Source organism: Gossypium arboreum, chromosome 6, assembly GCF_025698485.1.
Source record: "Gossypium arboreum isolate Shixiya-1 chromosome 6, ASM2569848v2, whole genome shotgun sequence".
Lineage (NCBI taxonomy): Eukaryota > Viridiplantae > Streptophyta > Magnoliopsida > Malvales > Malvaceae > Gossypium > Gossypium arboreum.
The window spans coordinates 95,117,261-95,137,706 of record NC_069075.1 but is presented as its reverse complement, the minus strand read 5'-3'; the positions used below and the strand labels follow the sequence as shown (position 1 = coordinate 95,137,706).

At 36.1% G+C, this 20,446-nt stretch overlaps 1 protein-coding gene and 1 non-coding gene across 2 annotated transcripts; both read left to right on the top strand.

Annotated features, from left to right (window-relative positions):
• The first annotated feature begins 2,189 nt into the window (after positions 1-2,189).
• On the top strand, positions 2,190-2,295 carry LOC128294275 (small nucleolar RNA R71). Its single transcript, XR_008284589.1, has one exon. It is a non-coding gene; the product is annotated as a small nucleolar RNA R71 (small nucleolar RNA).
• Positions 2,296-7,722: 5,427 nt separating this feature from the next.
• Positions 7,723-9,993, top strand: LOC108457076 (uncharacterized). The gene is made up of 2 exons (XM_053029896.1): positions 7,723-7,955; positions 8,154-9,993. Exon 2 carries the CDS (start codon positions 8,169-8,171, stop codon positions 9,837-9,839), a length of 1,671 nt encoding a protein of 556 aa, XP_052885856.1. The 5' UTR covers positions 7,723-7,955; positions 8,154-8,168; the 3' UTR covers positions 9,840-9,993.
• Positions 9,994-20,446: the final 10,453 nt, after the last annotated feature.

Here is a 20,446-nt window from a genome sequence, read left to right as displayed (position 1 = left end):
TATTAAACATGTAATTGGCCTCAACATCAACATGCATAATCGGCCCATGAATGAGTACCTAAGAGGTTGTGTTGTTCGCCATGAGTAAGCATGTTGAAGGCTTTGTGTGTTGAGTTTGATTCATGAATTCGTGCGCATGTGACTATAATGTCTAGTGAATATATGTGGGCTAAGTGCCATGAGTTCCTCTTTTCGATATTCAAAACGATTAAATCAATTTATTTGTTAACATTAAGCTCAAGAGCAAAGGGGAACCAAATCCGATAAAGGGAAGGAAAAAGTAGTCGGATAGCCATCGGAATCGTTCGACAACATTCGAGGTAAGTTTTGAGTATCGAAACTTAGATTTTGATTCGATTGAACAAAGTAATAAGCAATCGAAATTGTGCCCTTGTATGTGGCCATTGAGCCGAAATGATATTCTTGATTAAGTAAATTGTGCATAAAAGTTTGATTGAAATTGAAACAAAGATGTGTATGAATGTGCGAATTGTGATATCCAAGCTAAGCCCAAGGCAATTGTGCGAGTTGTGACATCGGGCTAAGCCCAAGGCAATGGTGCGAAGCTATGATATCCGGCTAAGCCGAAGGCAATTGTGCGAGTTGTGATATCCGGGTTAAGTCCCGAAGGCATTTGTGCGGGTTACCATAACCGGGCTATATCCCGAAGGCGTTTGAACGAGTAGCTATATCCGGTTAAACTCCGAAGGTATGTGATTTGAAAATTATAAGCTTGCTGTAAAATTTTCAGTTAATGCACTTGTGAAGTTCCCAACAACAAGGTATGTTTTGTGTGTGCTTTGCACACTATGAGTAAGTGCGTATGAATATTCGCTCCAATGATAAATGAGCTATCGGCATTAACTAAGCCGTTATTTGTGTATGAATATAAGAGTTGGGATTGTGAAGTAAGCATGTCTTTGAGAAATTGTACATATGAATTATTGTTTAGCTACTTGAATGCTATGCTTTGGTTGTGTGTATATTATGGCTCGAAACTTACTAAGCATAAATTGCTTACTCCGTTTCTTTGTTTCTCTGTTTATAGATTTTGCTCGTTAGCGATCGGATTCGGGATCATAGAAGTTGAAGTCAACCACACTATCAAAGCCCTTTTTGGTACTCCTTTAGTTGAGTTTTGGATATGGCATGTATAGGACTACCCTCGGTTGTTTTTAAGTACTTTGTGATGTATATGTGTGCGGCCATGCGAAAATGGTTCGTAAAAGTGGAGTATGGAATTTGACCACATGTGGTTTGTAATTATATTTGATTTCATGATGTGATTATGGTTTGGAATGAGAGAGTTGGTCACATGATCAGCCATTGGAATGGCTAAATATGATCATATGTTGGACCTAAGTATGACTAGACTATAGTTGGTCCATGGGAACTACAATATAGGTAAAGCCTACCTTAAAAACAGATGCTGCCAGCTGCAGTGATGTGGATGTGGAAAATCACCAAAATTTGTAGGAATGGTGTTAAATAGTGAATAAATTATGTGATCGAACCTTGACGAGTCTATTTTCATATGAAAGTAACGAAACGATCATATGAACAGTATACCGAGAGATATTAAAGTTCTCGTGAGACACTACCAGAACAGTTTCTGGGTCCCCTGTCGCGAATTTGAAAATTTACCATAAATTATCCAGAATGAATTAGAAGTCATGCCTTATATGTGCAGATTCCTTTTTGAGTCTAGTTTCATTAGAAACAAACGGCATCAGTATTGAAACCCTGTACAGAGAGATATTCAAGTTGTAACGCTTGAAGGTCAGTGTAGTCGACCCCTGTAACATGGGTGACTTTAACTAATAAACTGTACCAATTGGCCCGACCAAAAATTCTAGAAATAAATCCATGGATGGATATATGAGTCTAAATTCAGGGAAAATTTACGGAATCAGTTTCCGAGTTGTGAAACTCGAGATATGCTTTTTAAGGCGACAGCGATGCAGTTTTCCAGCTTGCCTGGGAATGTCAAATTGGTCGGTGCCATAAGTGGTTTTGGCTTTTTAACCCCTCGTGTCCGACACCGGCAACGGTCTCGGGTTCGGGGTGTTACATTATAAGTCTCATTATAAGACTTAGGCAAATTTGCACCATTCGCAGAAACATCTACCATCAATCTTGTATGTGCATTGAGACCATTATAGAATGTCTCCAACTAGATACAATGAGGAATCCAATGATGAGGACACTTACGAAATAACTCCTTAAATCACTCCCAAGACTCAACAAAGACTCGTCACCCAATTGTTAGAAAGTTGTGATCTCGTTCCTCAACTTAGCGTTCTTGCTAAGCAGGAAATACTTAACCAAAAATCTCTCTGCTAATTCTTGCCATGTAGATATGGAACTTGGTGGCAATGAATTGAGCCATGCTCATGCTTGACCTTGCAACGAGTATGGAAACAACTTCAACCTCAGTGTGTCTTCAATCATAGCGGCTTTCTTGAATTAATCACTCACATCCATAAACAATCGAAGGTGGAGATGTGGATCTTCCATGGACATACCACTGAATTGGCCCACTGTTTGTAGCATTTGAAACATCACTTGTTTCAATTTGAATTAGGTTGCCTCAATATCTGGCCTTCTGATTCCTGGATTTAACTCATTGAAAAGCGACACAGCATATTGTCTGATGTATCAATCCCTCTATCAACGGCAATAAGGATGGAATTTCGTACATGATTGGCTTCATTACCTTGGTCTTGATTCTGATTTCCAAAGTCCATCTCGACTTGTCTTTGAGCTGTTCATTCACGTCTTCTTTGCCTGAAAGTTCGCTTAATTTCAGGGTCTACTGGAAGTAAATTGATAATCCAATCTATGCTCATAAACACCTGAAAAGAAAATCACAAAATTAAAAAAGAATAAGTTAGTAATGTTAGAAATAACCAAATTGAAAATAAATAATTTCACAAAAAATGACTATGACAATAGTTGACAATCACCGGCAACGACGCCAAAAACTTGGAACGCTCGGGTTTGTGCAAGTGTACATAGTAGTTATCAAGTAATAAGTAAGTATCGAGTTATCGTCTCTACAGGGATTGTATTTGTGCTAAGTCAATTAATTTATAAAATTATATTAACAATTTGATAAATAAAAATAATATAATTAAGAAGTGATGATTAAAATATATTAAACTAAATGCAACGATCCCTGATGTGATTTATCCTAACATGCAACTATATGAATGAAATAGATTTTAGCATAATTAACACAATAAGCAACAATTATAACATAAATAAGCTAGGATAATTACTTTAATTAAACTCAAATTATTATCAACATGCTTATCAATATTCGCAAAAACATTCCATGACAACTCGATCTTTCATGAGTTTGGAAAACCATATTAGGTCCTTTCAGAATCCTTTACTTAGTAAATACGCACTTTACTAATCCTTATTTACTAAAGGTTTCTTAGAATTCATTCGAGGTAATAAGGACGTGTTAGGTTTGAAATAGTTTAATCACACAAATTTAAAAACTATGCAGATAACAGAGCCTGGTTAGGGTTGTTATGTAACGTACAGTTTAATCGAGTTAGGATCTAAATTAAGCATGCACATTTCAATTATGTGTCCAATAGCAGTTGTCTGGTTAGGATCGCTCAGCTAATTCAGGTGCATTTCAATCTTGTATGAACGAAATAAAGACTTGATTTTAATTGAAAACATAATCGATAGAGGCAAAAACATTATAAGCATGAATCAAATAAATATTATTCAATCAAAATAATCATCCTAGCTTAAATAAAATTAAGCTATCATTGTTTTAAACAAGAATAGTAAACACATAGCAAACATTCTTGAATTAAGTTAAAGAAAAGAAAGATTAAACCCAAATCAAAGTGGCTGTCACCCAAGACTCTGACTGACGAGGGCTTATTCATTCCTTCGCTTTGGTCCTTTGTTGATGGCTCTCCGAGGTGGCTGACCAAAGGCTCTTTAAGAGGCTAATTTGCTGAAAATCTTTATGCAAAGATGATGATAGGCGTGAAGGCTAAGAGAGTTGAGAGAGGAGAGAATGATGAATGCGTGAGGGATGATTAAAGGATGAGGGATGATTAGAAAAGTGAGAAATGGGGTCTTATTTATAGGTGAGGCAAGGGAGCTAGTTTGCTAAAAATAGGAGTGTCCATCTTTTGAAAATTCATCCAAGGGTGGCCGGCCATGGTTTGTGGAAATGTGACTGCTTTTTTCTTGATTTAAGTGCCACAACATCATCAGGATCATGACTCGATCAATTGCAAATCTCTGGGTAAATCTCTGATTTCTTCAACTTTTCAAGAACCGTGTGTAATTAAACCAAAATTTGATTTATGAACATCCACATGCAGCTGAATTTTGGGTTGACTTGGTCCTCCATTTGGATGGTTTTGTAATCAACATAAAGCGCTCAGACCTGTCTAGCAATAGTAGATAATTTAGAGGACCAAAGAATGTAATTTAATCACTTTAATTAATCAATTTACTTAATTAATTAAAACCCAATTTATTAATAAAACATATTAAAATAAATTATTAAATATAAATTATATTTTATTATTTAATTTAATCATGCATGACCCACTTTATAGCTTGAAAATATAATATGCTTAAATTAATATAAAAGAAGCCATTTTTGCATGAAAACTATATAATAAAGCATAAAATCATATTTTAATAATTTCCATATCCCAACTTCATATTTTCATATATTTTATTAATTTATTAAGTAATTACTTGGTTTTAACAACAAATTTAAGTAAAAGGTGCGAATTATATAGGAAAAATCCTATATATTTTTAATTTACAATGTGGAAAATACATTAAATGTTAAAGGGCATATTCGTCATTTGAGGTTTTTTTTTGCTATTACATATTTATTCCTCTCAACCAAACGGATGGATACTATTACAATACTCATTCCATTCTATCCAACCAAACTACTGTTATACCTATTCAATTCCATTACAGTCGTATTTCATTCCAGTGAACCAAACGTGCTATAAATATTTTAAGTACTTACTTTCATATTGCTATCTTTTATGTAGATTTTGATCATTTTGGACACACCAATCTAATCTACAAGAAGCTTATACTATCCGCTCATTGATTGGTAGATTTTGTTTATGTCATCGTAGTAGAGTGACATGTATTTTGGTGATACTTGCATGTGGATATAAAGGGAACATTATGGTTTCTTTGGATGTTATACTTGAAATGGATAAAAATTTAGATTTTGAACATGTATATAAATGGTGCAGAATATTTCGGTTGTTATGAAAAGCATAGACCTGTATGCGTTATGTTTTAATGTCTATGGGACATTTCGCATTATGGGTGTTCGTCGGACATCCGCAATTTAGGTGTCTACAGGACATTCAATATATATTTGATATGTGTGTGTGTGTGTGTGTGTGTGTGTGTGTGTGTGTGTGTGTGTGTGTGTGTGTAGAGAACAACATGCAATAGGATTACCCGCAAAATAGTTCATCGGGTATCTTAACATGAAGTAGGATTACCCGCAAAATAGTTCTTCGGGTATCTTTTCACAAAACAGTCCGCCATGATTGTATTATGCATGTTGAAGGATGCGTATAGTGTTTGTGTGTGTTGTAATCTGTGATAACATCCTATAGCTTGGGTCTGGCGACCGGATCGGGCAAAGAGTGTTACATTTAGTGGTATTAAAGCTACGATTTAGTTTATTCTAAGAGTAAAACGTAACGTGTATGAGTCCAGAAATACATGCCACTTGTAACCAGTGATAGTGTGATGACTTTTGATCTGATCTGATTTTGGTTTTTTATATAGATAAATGATATTTGTTGAGTTCAATCACGATGCACCTGATGAAGTAGATAATAATGTAGTAGCTTCTGAGCAATGAGCTGTTCAAAATACGCCTTCGGCTCAAGGACAAGGGAATAAGACATGTGGTACCTTCTTCTAAATAATTAATGAATGGTATACAGAGTTCCTGCAAACTCACCTTATGGCTCCGTAACCTCCACCCCTTACCGTGCCTTCTTCAGCACCCCTGTGTCCTCAAAGTTTTAACTCAATAAATGCTCATAGACTCTCAATCGATAAAATTCAGAAATGTGGGGCTGAAGAATTTTGAGGGAAAAGAGATAATGATCTAGCTAAAGCTGAATATTGGCTAGAAAATATATAGCGGGTTTTTGATAAGTTGATGTGTTTGCCAGAGGACTATTTGAGGTGTGTTGTGTCCTTACTGAAAGAAGAAGCATATCTACGGTGCACTACACTGATCGTAGTGGCTTCGAAAGAAAGAGTTGATTGAGAATTCTTCCAAATTGAATTTAAGAAGAAATATATCAGTCTGCGGTATCTGGAAAAAAAGAAAGAAAGAGAGTTTCTTGAGTTAAAGCAAAGAAAGATGTTAGTGACAAAGTATGAAAGAGAATTTTTTAGACTCAGTAAATATGCTCGAGGGATGGTTCCCATAGAAACTAAAATGTGCACTCGTTTTGAGTGGAGTTGAATGAAGAAATTTAGATGTTTGTTGGAGCTCTTGAAATAAAGGAGTTTGTTATATTGGCGGATAGAGCACAGAAAATAGAGGATATATGTAACACAAAGAAGTAGGTTGAAATGAAATATCGGGATTTAGGCAAGTAGAATATGTTTAGATCATTTCTGCCTCTTCCACCAAAACGGCTTAGGGATGTTTCAAATAGGTTCACGCCTCTTTCTAGTTATTCGAGGAGAGATCGATCATGACATGGAAGTCCGAGACCCCATACCACATCAGTCGCCAGTGTGAGTAGTGTCCACAATTCGAATAAATTGGTATGTGAGCATTGTGGTAAAAACCATTTTTGTGAATGCCGATTAAAGAGTGGAGCTTGTTTCTGATGTGGATCGCTAGAGCATTTTCTGAAGGATTGGCTGTAAAAAATTAAAATTAGCTTTAAGTAGATAACTAAATCTTCAACCACCCCATAGAGAGGTAGAAAACAAGGATCCAGATATAATGTAGGAATTAGCTACAGCACCACACATGAGGTGAATGCAAAGTCTGAGGGTCAAGCACCTGCCAGAGCATACGTGATCTGGGCCAGAGAAGAAGTCGTTTCTCCTTATGTGATTGCTGATACTTTTTCTCTTTTTGATGTTACTGTTTATGCTTTAATCAATCCTAGACTAACGCATTCGTATAAATGCACTACATTAGTAACTAATGCTAGTAGAAAAATATGCACTACATTATTCAACCATCTCTCATTCGACTCCCATTCTTTGTACAATAACTCTGCATCCTCCAAAGATTAAACTCCATAGCTTTAACATCTCCTTTTATTAAGTCAACTACTACTAACATTAAAAGTTATTCTGGTTTTGATTAAGGAATGCAATTGATTACATCTTTTTTTTCGACACAATAGAATTTCAAACTTACACGCTCAAACACGTATTCATTTAAATTACGTATAGATTAATCCCATGACCTTCAAGATATAGCGAACAGCATTCGCCAATAGGTCATATACTGAAGTTTGTAGGCGACTAAATCAATTTCAAAAATAAAGAGTTTTCACATGTGGCATAATCAATGAACGACATTTTTTCATATTCTTCACCAATGATCCAACGACTGAAATGAGAAAATTTCGCTCGAAAAAAAGTTCTCATAATAGACCACACCCTTAAAAATTTTCTTATATTTATTTATTATTTAATTTCTAGTAGGAAGAGTTGTGGACAAGTAAGATTTCTAAATCTGATGACTCTGACATGGCACCGACTAAGTGTAAGTGTAGCGTAATCAATTCAGCCTTCAGAAAAATGCACTTCTTTGCAAATCTGTCCCGGTATACCCAGGTCTTTATTTTCACGGTCCCCAAACTCTTCAATTCTTCTTTTACTACTGGATCTGGTTACTTCCTCCTTCCAGGAAAGCTAGACCCATTAAACATTCACTTGTAAGTAATCCAAGTCTTTTGCCATTTTCCCTTTATTTATTTATTTTCGTTTCAGTACCGTTATTAAGATCTGATTAGTTTTTGGTATTGGGTTTTCAAAAATAAACGAAACCCTTGGAGGAATCAGATTTTTTTGTTGGTTTATCTGGAGATCTATTTGTTTCTGTAATTGGGTTTTCTTTAAATTGGGTTTTCTAGGATTAAAGAAAACCCATGAAGGAATCAGAGTTAAGCACTGAACCAATCGGACAAAATCTGATAAAACTGATAAGCAATCTATGCTTCTCAGTTTTTGTGTTTTCAGTGTTGATATTTACAGTTATTGCTATCACTTACCAACCCCCAGATCCATGGCTTGAATCAGCTCCGGCCTTAACCAAGCTCTTCACTCAAACTGAGAATGCCACTTTCAAAAACGACGATTCTATCCTTAAAACTGGTGAGGATGTAGTTCTTGTGGCAGCTCCTGAAGTGCCCCCTGCTTTGGCAATCAATCCCATCACGGAAACCGTGATCGAGAAGTCCGAAGAGAAAATCTTGAATTTGAACCTGAAATCAGATTGTGAGGACCTCAAGTTTGTAAATTGTTCAGATCCACGCGTTTTAGTCACAGTGGAGAGATTCAATTTGAAAACTTTCAAATTTATTGTGTTTCTGGAGTATCAAACTCCGGTCAGTGGGTCAAAACTGGATGAGTGTGATGTGGCTTGGAGGTTTAGGAACAAGAAAGAGAAGTCGTGGAGGAAGTACAGAGATTTTAGAAGGTTCAAGTTCGGGATCGGAGAGAATTGTACCTATAACGTGGTACATGCTGGTGGCTGGCATTCAGGAATTAATGCTCGGAGGCCTAGGAATAGACCTAACACCACAAGTAGTAGTGGGAATCTAAGGCTCGCACCACCGGTAGGCGATGAAGAGATAAATGATACTATTCCAACTTTGGGATCGGAAATGAACTTTAGAAAAGGGAAGTATTTGTATTATGCACGGGGAGGGGACTACTGCAAGGGAATGAATCATTACTTGTGGAGTTTCTTGTGTGGTTTGGGGGAGGCTATGTATTTGAATAGGACATTTGTGATGGACTTGAGCGTATGTTTATCGGCAACTTATAATCCAAGCAATAGGGATGAGGAGGGAAAAGATTTCCGGTTTTATTTTGATTTTGAGCATCTTAAGGAGGTAGCATCTGTTGTGGAGGAGAGTGAGTTCTTGAGAGGTTGGAAGAAATGGAATAGGGGCCGTAAAAGAAAAGTGCCAGTCAAGAAGGTTACAACCTATAAAGTCACACCTATGCAACTTAAGAAGGATAAGAGCACGATAATTTGGAGGCAGTTTGATGCACCAGAGCCGGAAAACTATTGGTACAGGGTATGTGAGGGGCAAGCAGCTAAGTACATTCAGAGGCCATGGCATGCTTTATGGAAATCAAAGAGATTGATGAATATAGTGACTGAGATCAGTGGACAAATGGACTGGGATTTTGATGCTGTTCATGTGGTTCGAGGGGAAAAGGCACAAAATATAGAACTCTGGCCGCACTTGGATGCCGATACCTCTCCTGATGCTCTTCTCACAAAGCTCAAAGTATTGATTCAGCCTTGGAGGAATCTTTACATAGCAACAAACGAGCCATTCTATAATTACTTTGATAAATTAAGGTCTCAATATAAGGTCCGTCTGCTTGATGACTACAAGGAATTATGGAGTAACAAGAGCGAGTGGTACAATGAGACAACATTGCTGAATGATGGGAAACCAGTTGAGTTTGATGGATACATGAGAGTTGCTGTGGACACTGAGGTACTTTACCGGGCGAAGACGCGTGTAGAAACCTTTTACAATTTAACTAAAGATTGCAAGGATGGAATCAATACATGCTGACGAGGTTGTGACCTACCCCTCTGTCTTTTCTTCCTTTTTATGTCTTTACACTTTCTTGATTCTGGTACAAAATATAATTGTGGAGACTAATTCAGGCTTGATGTGTTTCCTTGATTTTCATTATTATCATTATTAGTATAGTCGTTCATTACAACATCCCTTTATTACTTCAGCTGCTTAAATATATCAATTCATATTCATAGGATGTGATACTGAGATTTCTTAAGACATAGGAAGTTCATGCATTATCATGGCTTTCACCGTCTTGCTAGTTTTTGCTTGATGCCCTTTCGGTCTCTTTGCCAAAAACAACAAAAACCCCTAAACTGTGTGTACTGCTTTTATCTGAATCACACCTAAATAAGCCCTTAATCTTTTATCTTGTACTCAACATTTAAAATTGTACCCAAATAAGTTCTCAACATTTAAATTGTACCCAAATAAGTTCTCAACATGAAGTAAGTTTCTAAGTTTTAATTTATACCTAAATAAACCTTTGAATAGAGTTTTTCACTTTCAGCCAGATCAAATCAAAGGGTTAGGACTTATTTGGGTTTATGTATATATTTGGTTAAAATATGCCGCAAGTCTTGTATACTTATTTGTAACTTCATAATTTAGTCATGTACTTTTGTTTCTAGTTTAATTGATAACAATGTTAAACATGTTTTGTTAAATTCAAGTTTATTATAATGTACTTTTTTTAGTTACACTACTATGAAGTGAGTTTTTTTTTTCAGAATATCACACTAGTTAATTTAACAAAAAAATTTAACAATGTTAATAATTATACCTTAATTTTGAAATATGAACAGTAAAAAATTAAAATCTTTAAAATAAAAGTACAGGGATTAAATTATCAATTTATAAAAGTAGAATGTTTTATAACATATTTTAAATTATATATTTGTACACTTCTATATATAAGGCCCTAAGCTTTCATATGTTGACAATTGAAACTTTTATTATATAGGAAAATGTTCGAATCTCAATTTTGGTTTCTATCTATTTAGTTGGATATAAAAGGGCGTCATAATTTATACATGATAAAAGAGTTTGCGCTTCTGAGTGCTTGATGCAGAACTCAACTACTATCTTCTCGTGTTCAAGAACTCAACTACTATCTTCTCGTGTTCAATCTCTAACTTATATGTGGAAAAAACAATCTAAAGTGCTAATCCTACCTTTATACTTAAATGATTTTATTAAATTTGCCTTGAACACTAAAGTAAGTTAAACACATTTTGCATAAGATCCGTTAGACTATTTTCCTTTTCCTTTTTTACTGGTTAGTAACATGTTTATTCTTATTCAAATTTCATGTTTTCGACAGTAACTTACACATAGAACCATATATTCTAAAATCTTACTATATTACCACCTGGAGTCTTTCTTTATTAATATCTTAATCACTTCTTCACAATATACATTTCATATCATTATCAACACATTGTTTTGACTCAAGCATGGGTTTCTCAATTGTGAGTTCTAAACACTCATAATTTAGATTAATTCCAATTACAACCATTACAATCATGCTTCATTTTGCTTCATTTCTTCTACGCTGACAAGTATGCTACATTTTTTTCCATTATATAAAAGAGATGGTGAAATCTCATTTTGGTCTCTCTTTCAGTATATCTATCTATCTATCTATATAAAAGCTTTTATATATAAAAAGAAGGTTTATATTGATAATTGTTAATTACTTTAATCAAATTTTCACGTGATTTACAAAATATTATTATTTTAGCATGATGAATTAGAATAAATAATTTTCTTTAATTCATGTTAGCTATGACATTTTAATGCACTATTTATTTAGATTGATTAATAACTTTTTACCATGTTTAAGTTATTATAAAAGTAATGGTAAAATTATCGTTTTGATCTATTTTCTATTTATAATGCTCATATTTGGGATTTAATTTTTATATTTTAATTTAACATTAATTTTTTGGGATTTAGTTTTTATATTTTAATGTAATATAATTTGGTTCTCTACTTTTACAATGACATTAGTTAGTCCAAATAATTAACATTTATTAACTATTTCAATAAAAATGGTGATGTGAATTTCTCTTAAAACACATTTCTAACACCAAATAATAATAATAATAATAATAATAATAATAATAATAATAATAATAAAATCTACGGAAAGTTGGTAAGTCTATTTTTAAGAAAAATTCAACCTCAACATTTTAACCAAAATATTTGAAGGTATTAACTATTTCGACTAACTAATAATATTATATAGAGGAATGAAACTACTTCAAATTAAAATATAAATACTAAATTTTAAATTTAAACATAGTAGATTAAATCGTAACTATAATCTAATCTAAAAGAATTTATTCGTAACATAATTATTTATCATTTGATTATGATTTTTTAAGAATGTTGTTTTCAATTTAATTTAATTAGTATGATGTAAGTGAGAATAGCAAACTAGTAGGTGTTAATGTGACTAAAGGGTTAAATTTTGTTGTTAACCCTTATATCTATAAATTATAGATTTAGTTCTTGTACTCTAATGTGGTACTTTTTATTTTTATGTTTTATAAATTTTGAAATTCTAGTTTGATTAATAATTGCGATTAGATTTGGTTAAATTATGCTATTCTTAAAATTTTATGCAAGAAATATTATTACATGTATAATATCAAGTTAATTTGTTATTTTCATATAATATTTGTATGTAATGTGATACTAATTTGTTATTTTCACATAAGACTAAAAAAATTATCATTTTATTTAATGAATTTAACTACTATTAGATTAAAATTTTAAAATTAAAAATTAAAAATAATTAAATTTGTTGCGAAATAATAAAGAAAGAATAAACTAAAATGTGATAGAAGAAAGAGTGTAGAGAGAATATAAAAGAGAGAGTGTATCTTCTTTTTATATATATTATTTTTCATGAGTACATGAGCCCCATATATATAGGGGTTAAAAGTAACTCTCTAATTATTATAGGGCATGTAAAGGGTCATGACCTTTTATCTCCCATACTAATGGGGTATAGGAAAAGTCTCATAATTTATCGGGTATAGGAAGAGTTTTATAACTTATGGGGTTGATAATGACATCCACATAAATATTTCATAACACTCCCCCTTGGATGTTCATTATCTAATTATGCCTCATTAAAACCTTACTAAGAAAAACCTAGTAGGACAAAAACTTAGTGAAGGAAAAAGAGTACATAATTATACGCTTGATATACTGCCTCATTAAAAACCTTACCTGAAAAACCCTGTGATAGCCCTAAAGTGACCCTAGTCGGAAAGCGGTTTCGGGACCGCTAAACCGAGTCACCAAATTATTTGAATGTGATATTTATTGTCTAAAATATATGATTATGAATGTGTGAAAGCTTTAGGCTTCGATTTAGTAAATTGCATGTGAATTTAGTCAAAAAGACTTATGGGTGACATTTTTGAAATGTGATAGGCTAATCTCTGAGGGACCTAATAGTGCATGTAATCAAAAGGGGGACTTGCATGTCAATTTTCCCCTAATATGTAGTGGCCGGCCATGAGCATGGGTGGACAAGATGTTATGGCTAAAAACATGTCATAAACATGTTGGGATAATGCATTATGTAAGGATTAATAAAATAAAGAGCATGGACAATAAAATATTAGTGTTAGTAGGATGAGAAACAAAAAAAAAAGAAAGGATGTGTGTGATTGTCCCCCCATTGCCGTGAGTTGAAGGAAAGAAAAACAAAAAAAAAAGTGTTCATCCTTTGGTTCATGCTTGGCCGAAAATTTTAAGGAGGAAGGAAGAAGAAAGGTTGAAGAGGTTCGGCCATGCATGTAACTAGGCTAAGGTATGTTTGATGATGTTCCATGAGATGCATGCATGTTTTAGTTATTAGCTTGAGTTCTACCTAGCCCATGGTCTAAATCTTGCTATGTGATGGAAATGACACTCGGCCATGGATGCATCATTCTTGCTTGGTGTTGATATTGTGTTGGTGAGATATCAAGTTATTTTTGTGACCAAGTTGAGATTTGAATTTTTGGAATGAGTAAGGTTTTCGGCTATGGTAAATATAAGGGTGATGGATGTTGTGTCATGCTAAATCTAGATGAACAATGTTAGTGCTTATATCTCGATATTCATGAGTTTCTTTCTTGGTTTTACCTCAAACCCATGAAGTATTTTAATTGGTGTTGTTAGAGATTTCGGTCATGGGATTATAAGCTTGTTAGTTTTGATGGTGAAATTTATGCCTTGCAAGGGTAAATGGTGTTTTGATGCATTCGGCCATGGTAGAAAGTAGATGTGAAATGGTAGTAAGATGAAATGCAAAATGTTAGTATTTGATTACTAGTGTATAAATGCGTATTAGCTGAGTTTTGAATTTGAAACGAAACGAGATATAATCAATACAAGTAACCATACTTGTAGGAAGTATTAAGCATATAATTGGCCTCAACATATACATGCATACTCGGCCACATGAGAAGATTAGTGTTGCATGCATTCGGTTAGAGGCAAGCATATTGATGCCTTTATCTTGGTTAGGACAATCGGCTAAAAGGGAGTGTGGGTTAATATGTTGAGTTGATGCATGATTTCACATGTATGTGACTTTAATGTCTAATGTATAAATATGGGCTAAGTGCCTTGTGTTCCTCTTTTCGATGCTCAAATGATTAAATCAATTTATTTGTTTAATTAAGCTCAAGAGCAAAGGGATCTAAATCCGATAAAGGGAGGAAAAAGTGGTCGAATAGCCATCGAAATCGTTCGACAACATCCGAGGTAAGTTCTTGAGTAATAGAGCTTAAATTATGATTTGATTAGATCATGTTTTAAGCAAATCAAAATCATGCTCTTGTGTGTGGCTATTGAGCCGAAATTGCAAGTGTGATAAGTGTCTTGTGTTTGAGTTTTGCTAATGAAAATGAAATACTGAATGTGTCATGATTTATTGTTAAATGAGCATGGTTATTCAATGATGTCCAGGCTAAGTCCCGAAGGCTTTGTGCTAAGTGACCATATCCGGACTAAGATCCAAGGCATTTGTGCGAGTTACTAATTAGGGCTAAGCCCAAGGCATTGGTGCGAGTTACTAAATCCGGGTTAAGTCCCGAAGGCATTTGTGCGAGTTACTATAACCGAGCTATGTCCCGAAGGCATTTGAGCAGTAGCTATATCCGTTAAATTCGAAGGTACGTGATTCGGAATGAACGATCTTGCTGTAAAAATTTCAGTTAATACGCTTGTAACATCCCAACATTGAGGTATGTTTCAGATGCGCTTTGAATTAGTTGAGCCCTTACAAATAAGTATTCGCCGGTTGATAAATGAGCTACCGCCTTTAGCTAAGTTGATCTTTGTGTATGAATATAAGGGTTGGTAATGTGAAGTAAGTATGATATTGAGAATTTGTGCATATGAAATTATCTGTTTAGCTACATGAATGCTATACTTTGGTTATGTCTAAATTCATAACTCAACTTACTAAGCATTAAATGCTTACTCGTTTCTTTGATTCTCTGTTTTATAGATTTTGGTTCTTCACTATCGGACTCGGGATTTTGAAGTCGGTTGCCCACACTATCAAAGCTCCTTTCGGTATATTTTTGGTTGGACTTTGAAATGGCATGTATAGGACTACCCTTTTGTTGTAGGTCATGTACCTTTCGGTTTTGTGTAAATTTGGATAGCCATGCGAAAATGGCTTAAGTATACTTTGGGCATGGTATTATAATCATTGTATGTTGTTCATTAAGAGGTATGGAAATGTTTGGAAACGATTAGCCATTGGGATGGTTAATCATGATCATATTTTGTGCTATTTATGTTAAAGGGCTAATTGAATCATGGAAACTATGAAATAGGTAAAGCCTACCTTAAAGACAGATGCTGACAGCTGCAGTGATGTGGATGTGAAAAATCACTAAAAATAGTAGAAATGGAATTAAATAGTGAATAAATTATGTAAACGAACCTTGACGAGTCTATTTTCATAGGAAAGTAACGAAACGGTCATATGAATAGTATGTTAAGAGATATTTAAGTTTTCGTGAGATAGGACCAGAACAGCTTCTGGAGTCCCTGTTCTGAATTTGGAAATTTATTATAAATTGACCAGAGATAATTAGAAGTCATTCCATATATGTACAGATTCCATTTTGAGTCTAGTTTCTGTAGAAATAAACGGCATCAGTATTGAAGCCCTATACAGGGAGATATCCAAGTCGTAATGCGCAAAGGTCAGTGTAGTCAATCCCTTTAACATGGGGAACTTTAACTAATAAACTGTACTAATTGGCCCGACCAAAAATTCTAGAAACAAATTTGTAGATTGATATATGAGCCTAGTTTTAGGGAAAAATCACGAAACTGATTTTTGAGTTGTGGAACTCAAGATATGATTTTTAAGGTTACAGTGACACAGTTAGCCGGCTGTCTAGAAATTTTTAAAATGAACTGTGCAAGTAAGTGGATTAAGCCCGTTAACCCCTCGTGTCCGACTCCGGCGACAGTCTCGGGTATGGGGTGTTACAGTTTTATTGGTATCAGAGCTACGGTTTAGTCGATTCTAAGACTACCGTAATGCGTTTGGGTCTAGCTATACATGCCATTTTATGTGATTATTTGATAGTGTGGTGATTTCTGACATTTGCAAATGTGTTTATTTGTAGTAATGGATCCCGATTCGACCGAAGCGGTAGTGATGATCTTGAGAGTGTAGCGCTGCTCCGCACAAGGGACAGCGCGGCGGACTCTCAACCTAATGCTAGTAATCCGAATGATGAAGCTAGACAAGCTTTCTATAGCGTGATGAATGATTGGTTCAACCAATACATTCGAACTAATACGGCTGTTCCACAACCTCCATTCCCGACAAATACCACCCCCGCACCTACAATACCTCCGGTAACTGACCAAATAAGGTCAAATAAGCCCCCAGTTGACAGAATCCGAAAACATGGGGCTACTGAATTTAAAGCTACGGACAGCGATGATGCCGAGCAAGCTGAATTTTGGTTGGACAACACTATCCGGGTACTCGATGAGCTATCTTGCACACCCGATGAGTGCCTAAAGTGTACTATCTCCTTGCTGCGTGATTCTGCCTACTATTGGTGGAATATGTTGACTTCTGTGGTGCCCAAAGAGCAAGTAACTTGGGAATTTTTCCAAACCGAGTTTCGGAAAAAGTATATCAGTCAGAGATTTATGGATCAAAAACGGAAGGAATTTCTTGAACTCAAACAAGGTTCCATGTCAGTTACCGACTATGAACGAAAATTTGTGAGGCTTAGCCAGTACGCACGAGAATGCATTTCCTCAGAAGCCGTAATGTGTAAATGTTTTGAGGATGGACTAAATGATGATATAAAGCTGTATGTTGGCATCTTGGAAATCCGAGAATTTGTGGTACTTGTTGAGCGAGCTTGCAAGGCCGAGGAGCTCAAGATGAAGAAAAGAAAAGTGAGGTGGGAGCAAGGAGTTTCAGAAGAGGTCTTGGGAAGCCCTTCCCACACCATCGAAGAAATTTAGAGATGGCTTGGGCGGTCTAGGATACTTCGGGCTTTTCTAGACGAGATCGCGATCGACCCCACAGAGAGCACACAAGTCACTTCGATCGCCGATGTTGGAAATGATCATCGAGATGAACGGAGTGCCAATATTGTGGCAAATGGCATTCGGAGTTGTAGATTCCATGACCGCTCTGTTACAAGTGCGGTCACCACCACTTTATCAAAGATTGCTCGAGATTGTCCGAATGAATGTAAATCGAGTGGGAAACCGGTGCTACCACCGCCGAGGTAGACCATCTAGAAATACGGGCAATGCTAGTGGCGGTCGAGAGGATCTAGAGATGCTACCACCGATCCGAGGCTCGTGCTCTCGCTAGGGCTTATGCTATCTGGACGCGAGGATGCTTCCTCGCCGGATATTATTACCCAGACTTTCACTCTCTTTGATACTAATGTGATTGCTTTGATTGACCCCGGTTCTACTCATTCTTATATATGCGAAACCTTAGCATCCAAAGAAGACTCTACCTATTGAGTCTCTTGGGTTCAGAATTCGCTTGTCAAATCCTTGGGTCGTTACGTGCTTGTTGACAAAGTGTGTAAGAAATGCCCCTAGTAATTGAGGTTCTGTTTTCCCGGACTTGATGCTTTTGCCGTTCTATGAATTTGATGTTATTCTTGGTTTGGATTGGTTGACCGCATGCATGTTGCGGTTGTGAATTGCAAAAGCAAGACTATTGATTTGAGGTGCGCAAATAACGAGATAATCCGAGTTGAGTCTACGGACTTAAAGGGTTGCCACCGTAATATCAACAATGTTGGCCCGAAATATGTAAGAAAGGGGTGCGAAGCATACCTTGCGTATGTACTTGATGACAAAGAATTGGAAAAGAAACCCGAATCTGCTTGGGTGGTTTGTGAATACCCGGATGTTTTTCCCGAAGAATTACCAGGTTTACCACATGTTCGGGAAGTAGAGTTTGGTATTGAGCTTGTACCTGGGACTACGCTAATTTTGATAGCTCCGTATCGTATGGCACCAACTGAGTTAAAAGAATTGAAAGCTCGATTGCAAGAGTTGACGGATAGAGGTTTCGCTCGACCAAGTTTCTCACCTTGGGGTGCACCAAGATTGTTTGTGAAAAGAAGGACGGAACCATGAGGTTGTGCATTGACTATCGTCACCGAATAAAGTGACGATAAAGAATAAATATCCGTTACCACGTATTGATGATTTGTTTGATCAACTAAAGGGAGCCTCGGTGTTTTCAAAGATAGATTTGAGATCGGGTATTACCGATTCATGTAATTCGAGATTCGGATATACCCAAAACCGCTTTCGAGCGAGATACGACCACTACGAGTTCTTAGTAATGCCGTTTGGGCTCACTAATGCCCTCGCGGTATTTATGGATTTGATAAATCGGATCTTGAATGATTTGGACCGGTTCGTAGTTGTGTTCATTGACGACATCTTGGTCTATTCAAGAGACAAGACCGAACATCTTGAGCACCGAGATTAGTGTTGCAAATTTTACGGGATAAGCGGTTATATGCTAAGTTCAAGAAGTGTGAGTTACGGTTAAGAGAGGTTAGCTTCTTGGGTCACGTGGTATCCGCGACGGGTATTCGAGTTGACCCGAGCAAAATTTCAGCCATACTTAATCGAAGCCTCCGAGAAATATTACGAGGTTCGAGCTTTTTGGGACTTGCTTTACTACCGACGGTTTGTAAAGGTTTCTCGATGATAGCCACGCCCATGACGAAGCTACTTAAAAAGATGTTAAGTTCGAATGGATGGAAAATGTCGAAAAGTTTTGATCAATCGAAACTTATTTGACTAAGCTCAATTTTAGTGCAAACCGAATCGGGCAAAGAGTTTGTCATCTATAGTGACGCCTCCCTACTTGGGTTAGGTTGCGTATTGATGCAAGAAGGTCGAGTTGTGGCCTATGCGCCGAGACAATTAAAGCCATATGAGAAAAATTATCCGACCCATGATCTCGAATTAGCTGCCATCGTATTCGCCTTGAAAATATGGTGACATTACTTATTTGGTGAGAAGTGCCATGTATTTTCGGATCACAAAAGTCTCAAATATTTGATGACTCAAAGAGACTTGAATCTGCGACAAAGGCGTTGGCTTGAGTTGTTGAAAGATTATGAGCTGGTCATTGATTATCACCCGGGAAAGGCTAATGTGGTTGCGGACGCTTTAAGCGAAAATTACTGCTTTTCTTCTGAGCAATGAATGTACACTTGTCCGTTTCTACCCGACAATGTGTTAGTAGCCAATTAAAGGCCAAACCATTATTGATTCATCAAATTCGTGAAGCTCAGAAAGTCGACGATGAGTTGGTTGCAAGACGGGCTGAATGTGTTCCGAATGTGGAATCGGAGTTTCAAATTGATGATGACGATTGTTTGAGGTACGAAAATCGGTTGTGTGTTCCAAGAAATTCGAACTCATTTCGATGATTCGAACGAAGCTCATTGTAGCCAAATGTCAATTCACCCGAGGAGTACAAAATGTACCACGACCTAAGACGCCGCTTTGGTGGCATGGTATGAAACGAGACATTTCGATTTTGTTTGAAGTGTTTAATATGTCGCAAGTGAAGGCGAACATCAAGTGCCTACGGTTTTCTCCAACCGATCATGATACCGAATGGAAATAGGATCGAGTAACGATGGATTTTGTATCCGGGCCGCCGCGTGTCGGCAAGTAAGAAAGATGCGATTTGGGTCGTTGTTGATAGATTGACTAAGTCGGCTCACTTTATCCTCGTACGCACGGATTTTTCAATGGATAAATTAGCTGAATTGTATGTTTCTCAGATTGTGAGATTACACGGGGTACCTATTTCTATCGTGTCGGATAGAGATCCAAGATTCACCTCACGATTTTGGAAGAAATTGCAAGAAGCTTTGGGTACCAAGCTGCATTTTAGCACCGCTTTTCATCCACAAACAGATGGTCAATCCGAGCGGATAATTCAGATACTTGAGGATATGTTGAGATGTTGCATCCTCGAGTTTAGTGGTTCATGGGAACGGTATTTACCTTTGATTGAATTCGCTTACAACAATAGT

Excerpts from the sequence above, each read along its gene's own strand:
- LOC108457076 (XM_053029896.1), top strand. The coding sequence starts at position 8,169 with ATGAAGGAATCAGAGTTAAGCACTGAACCAATCGGACAAAATCTGATA.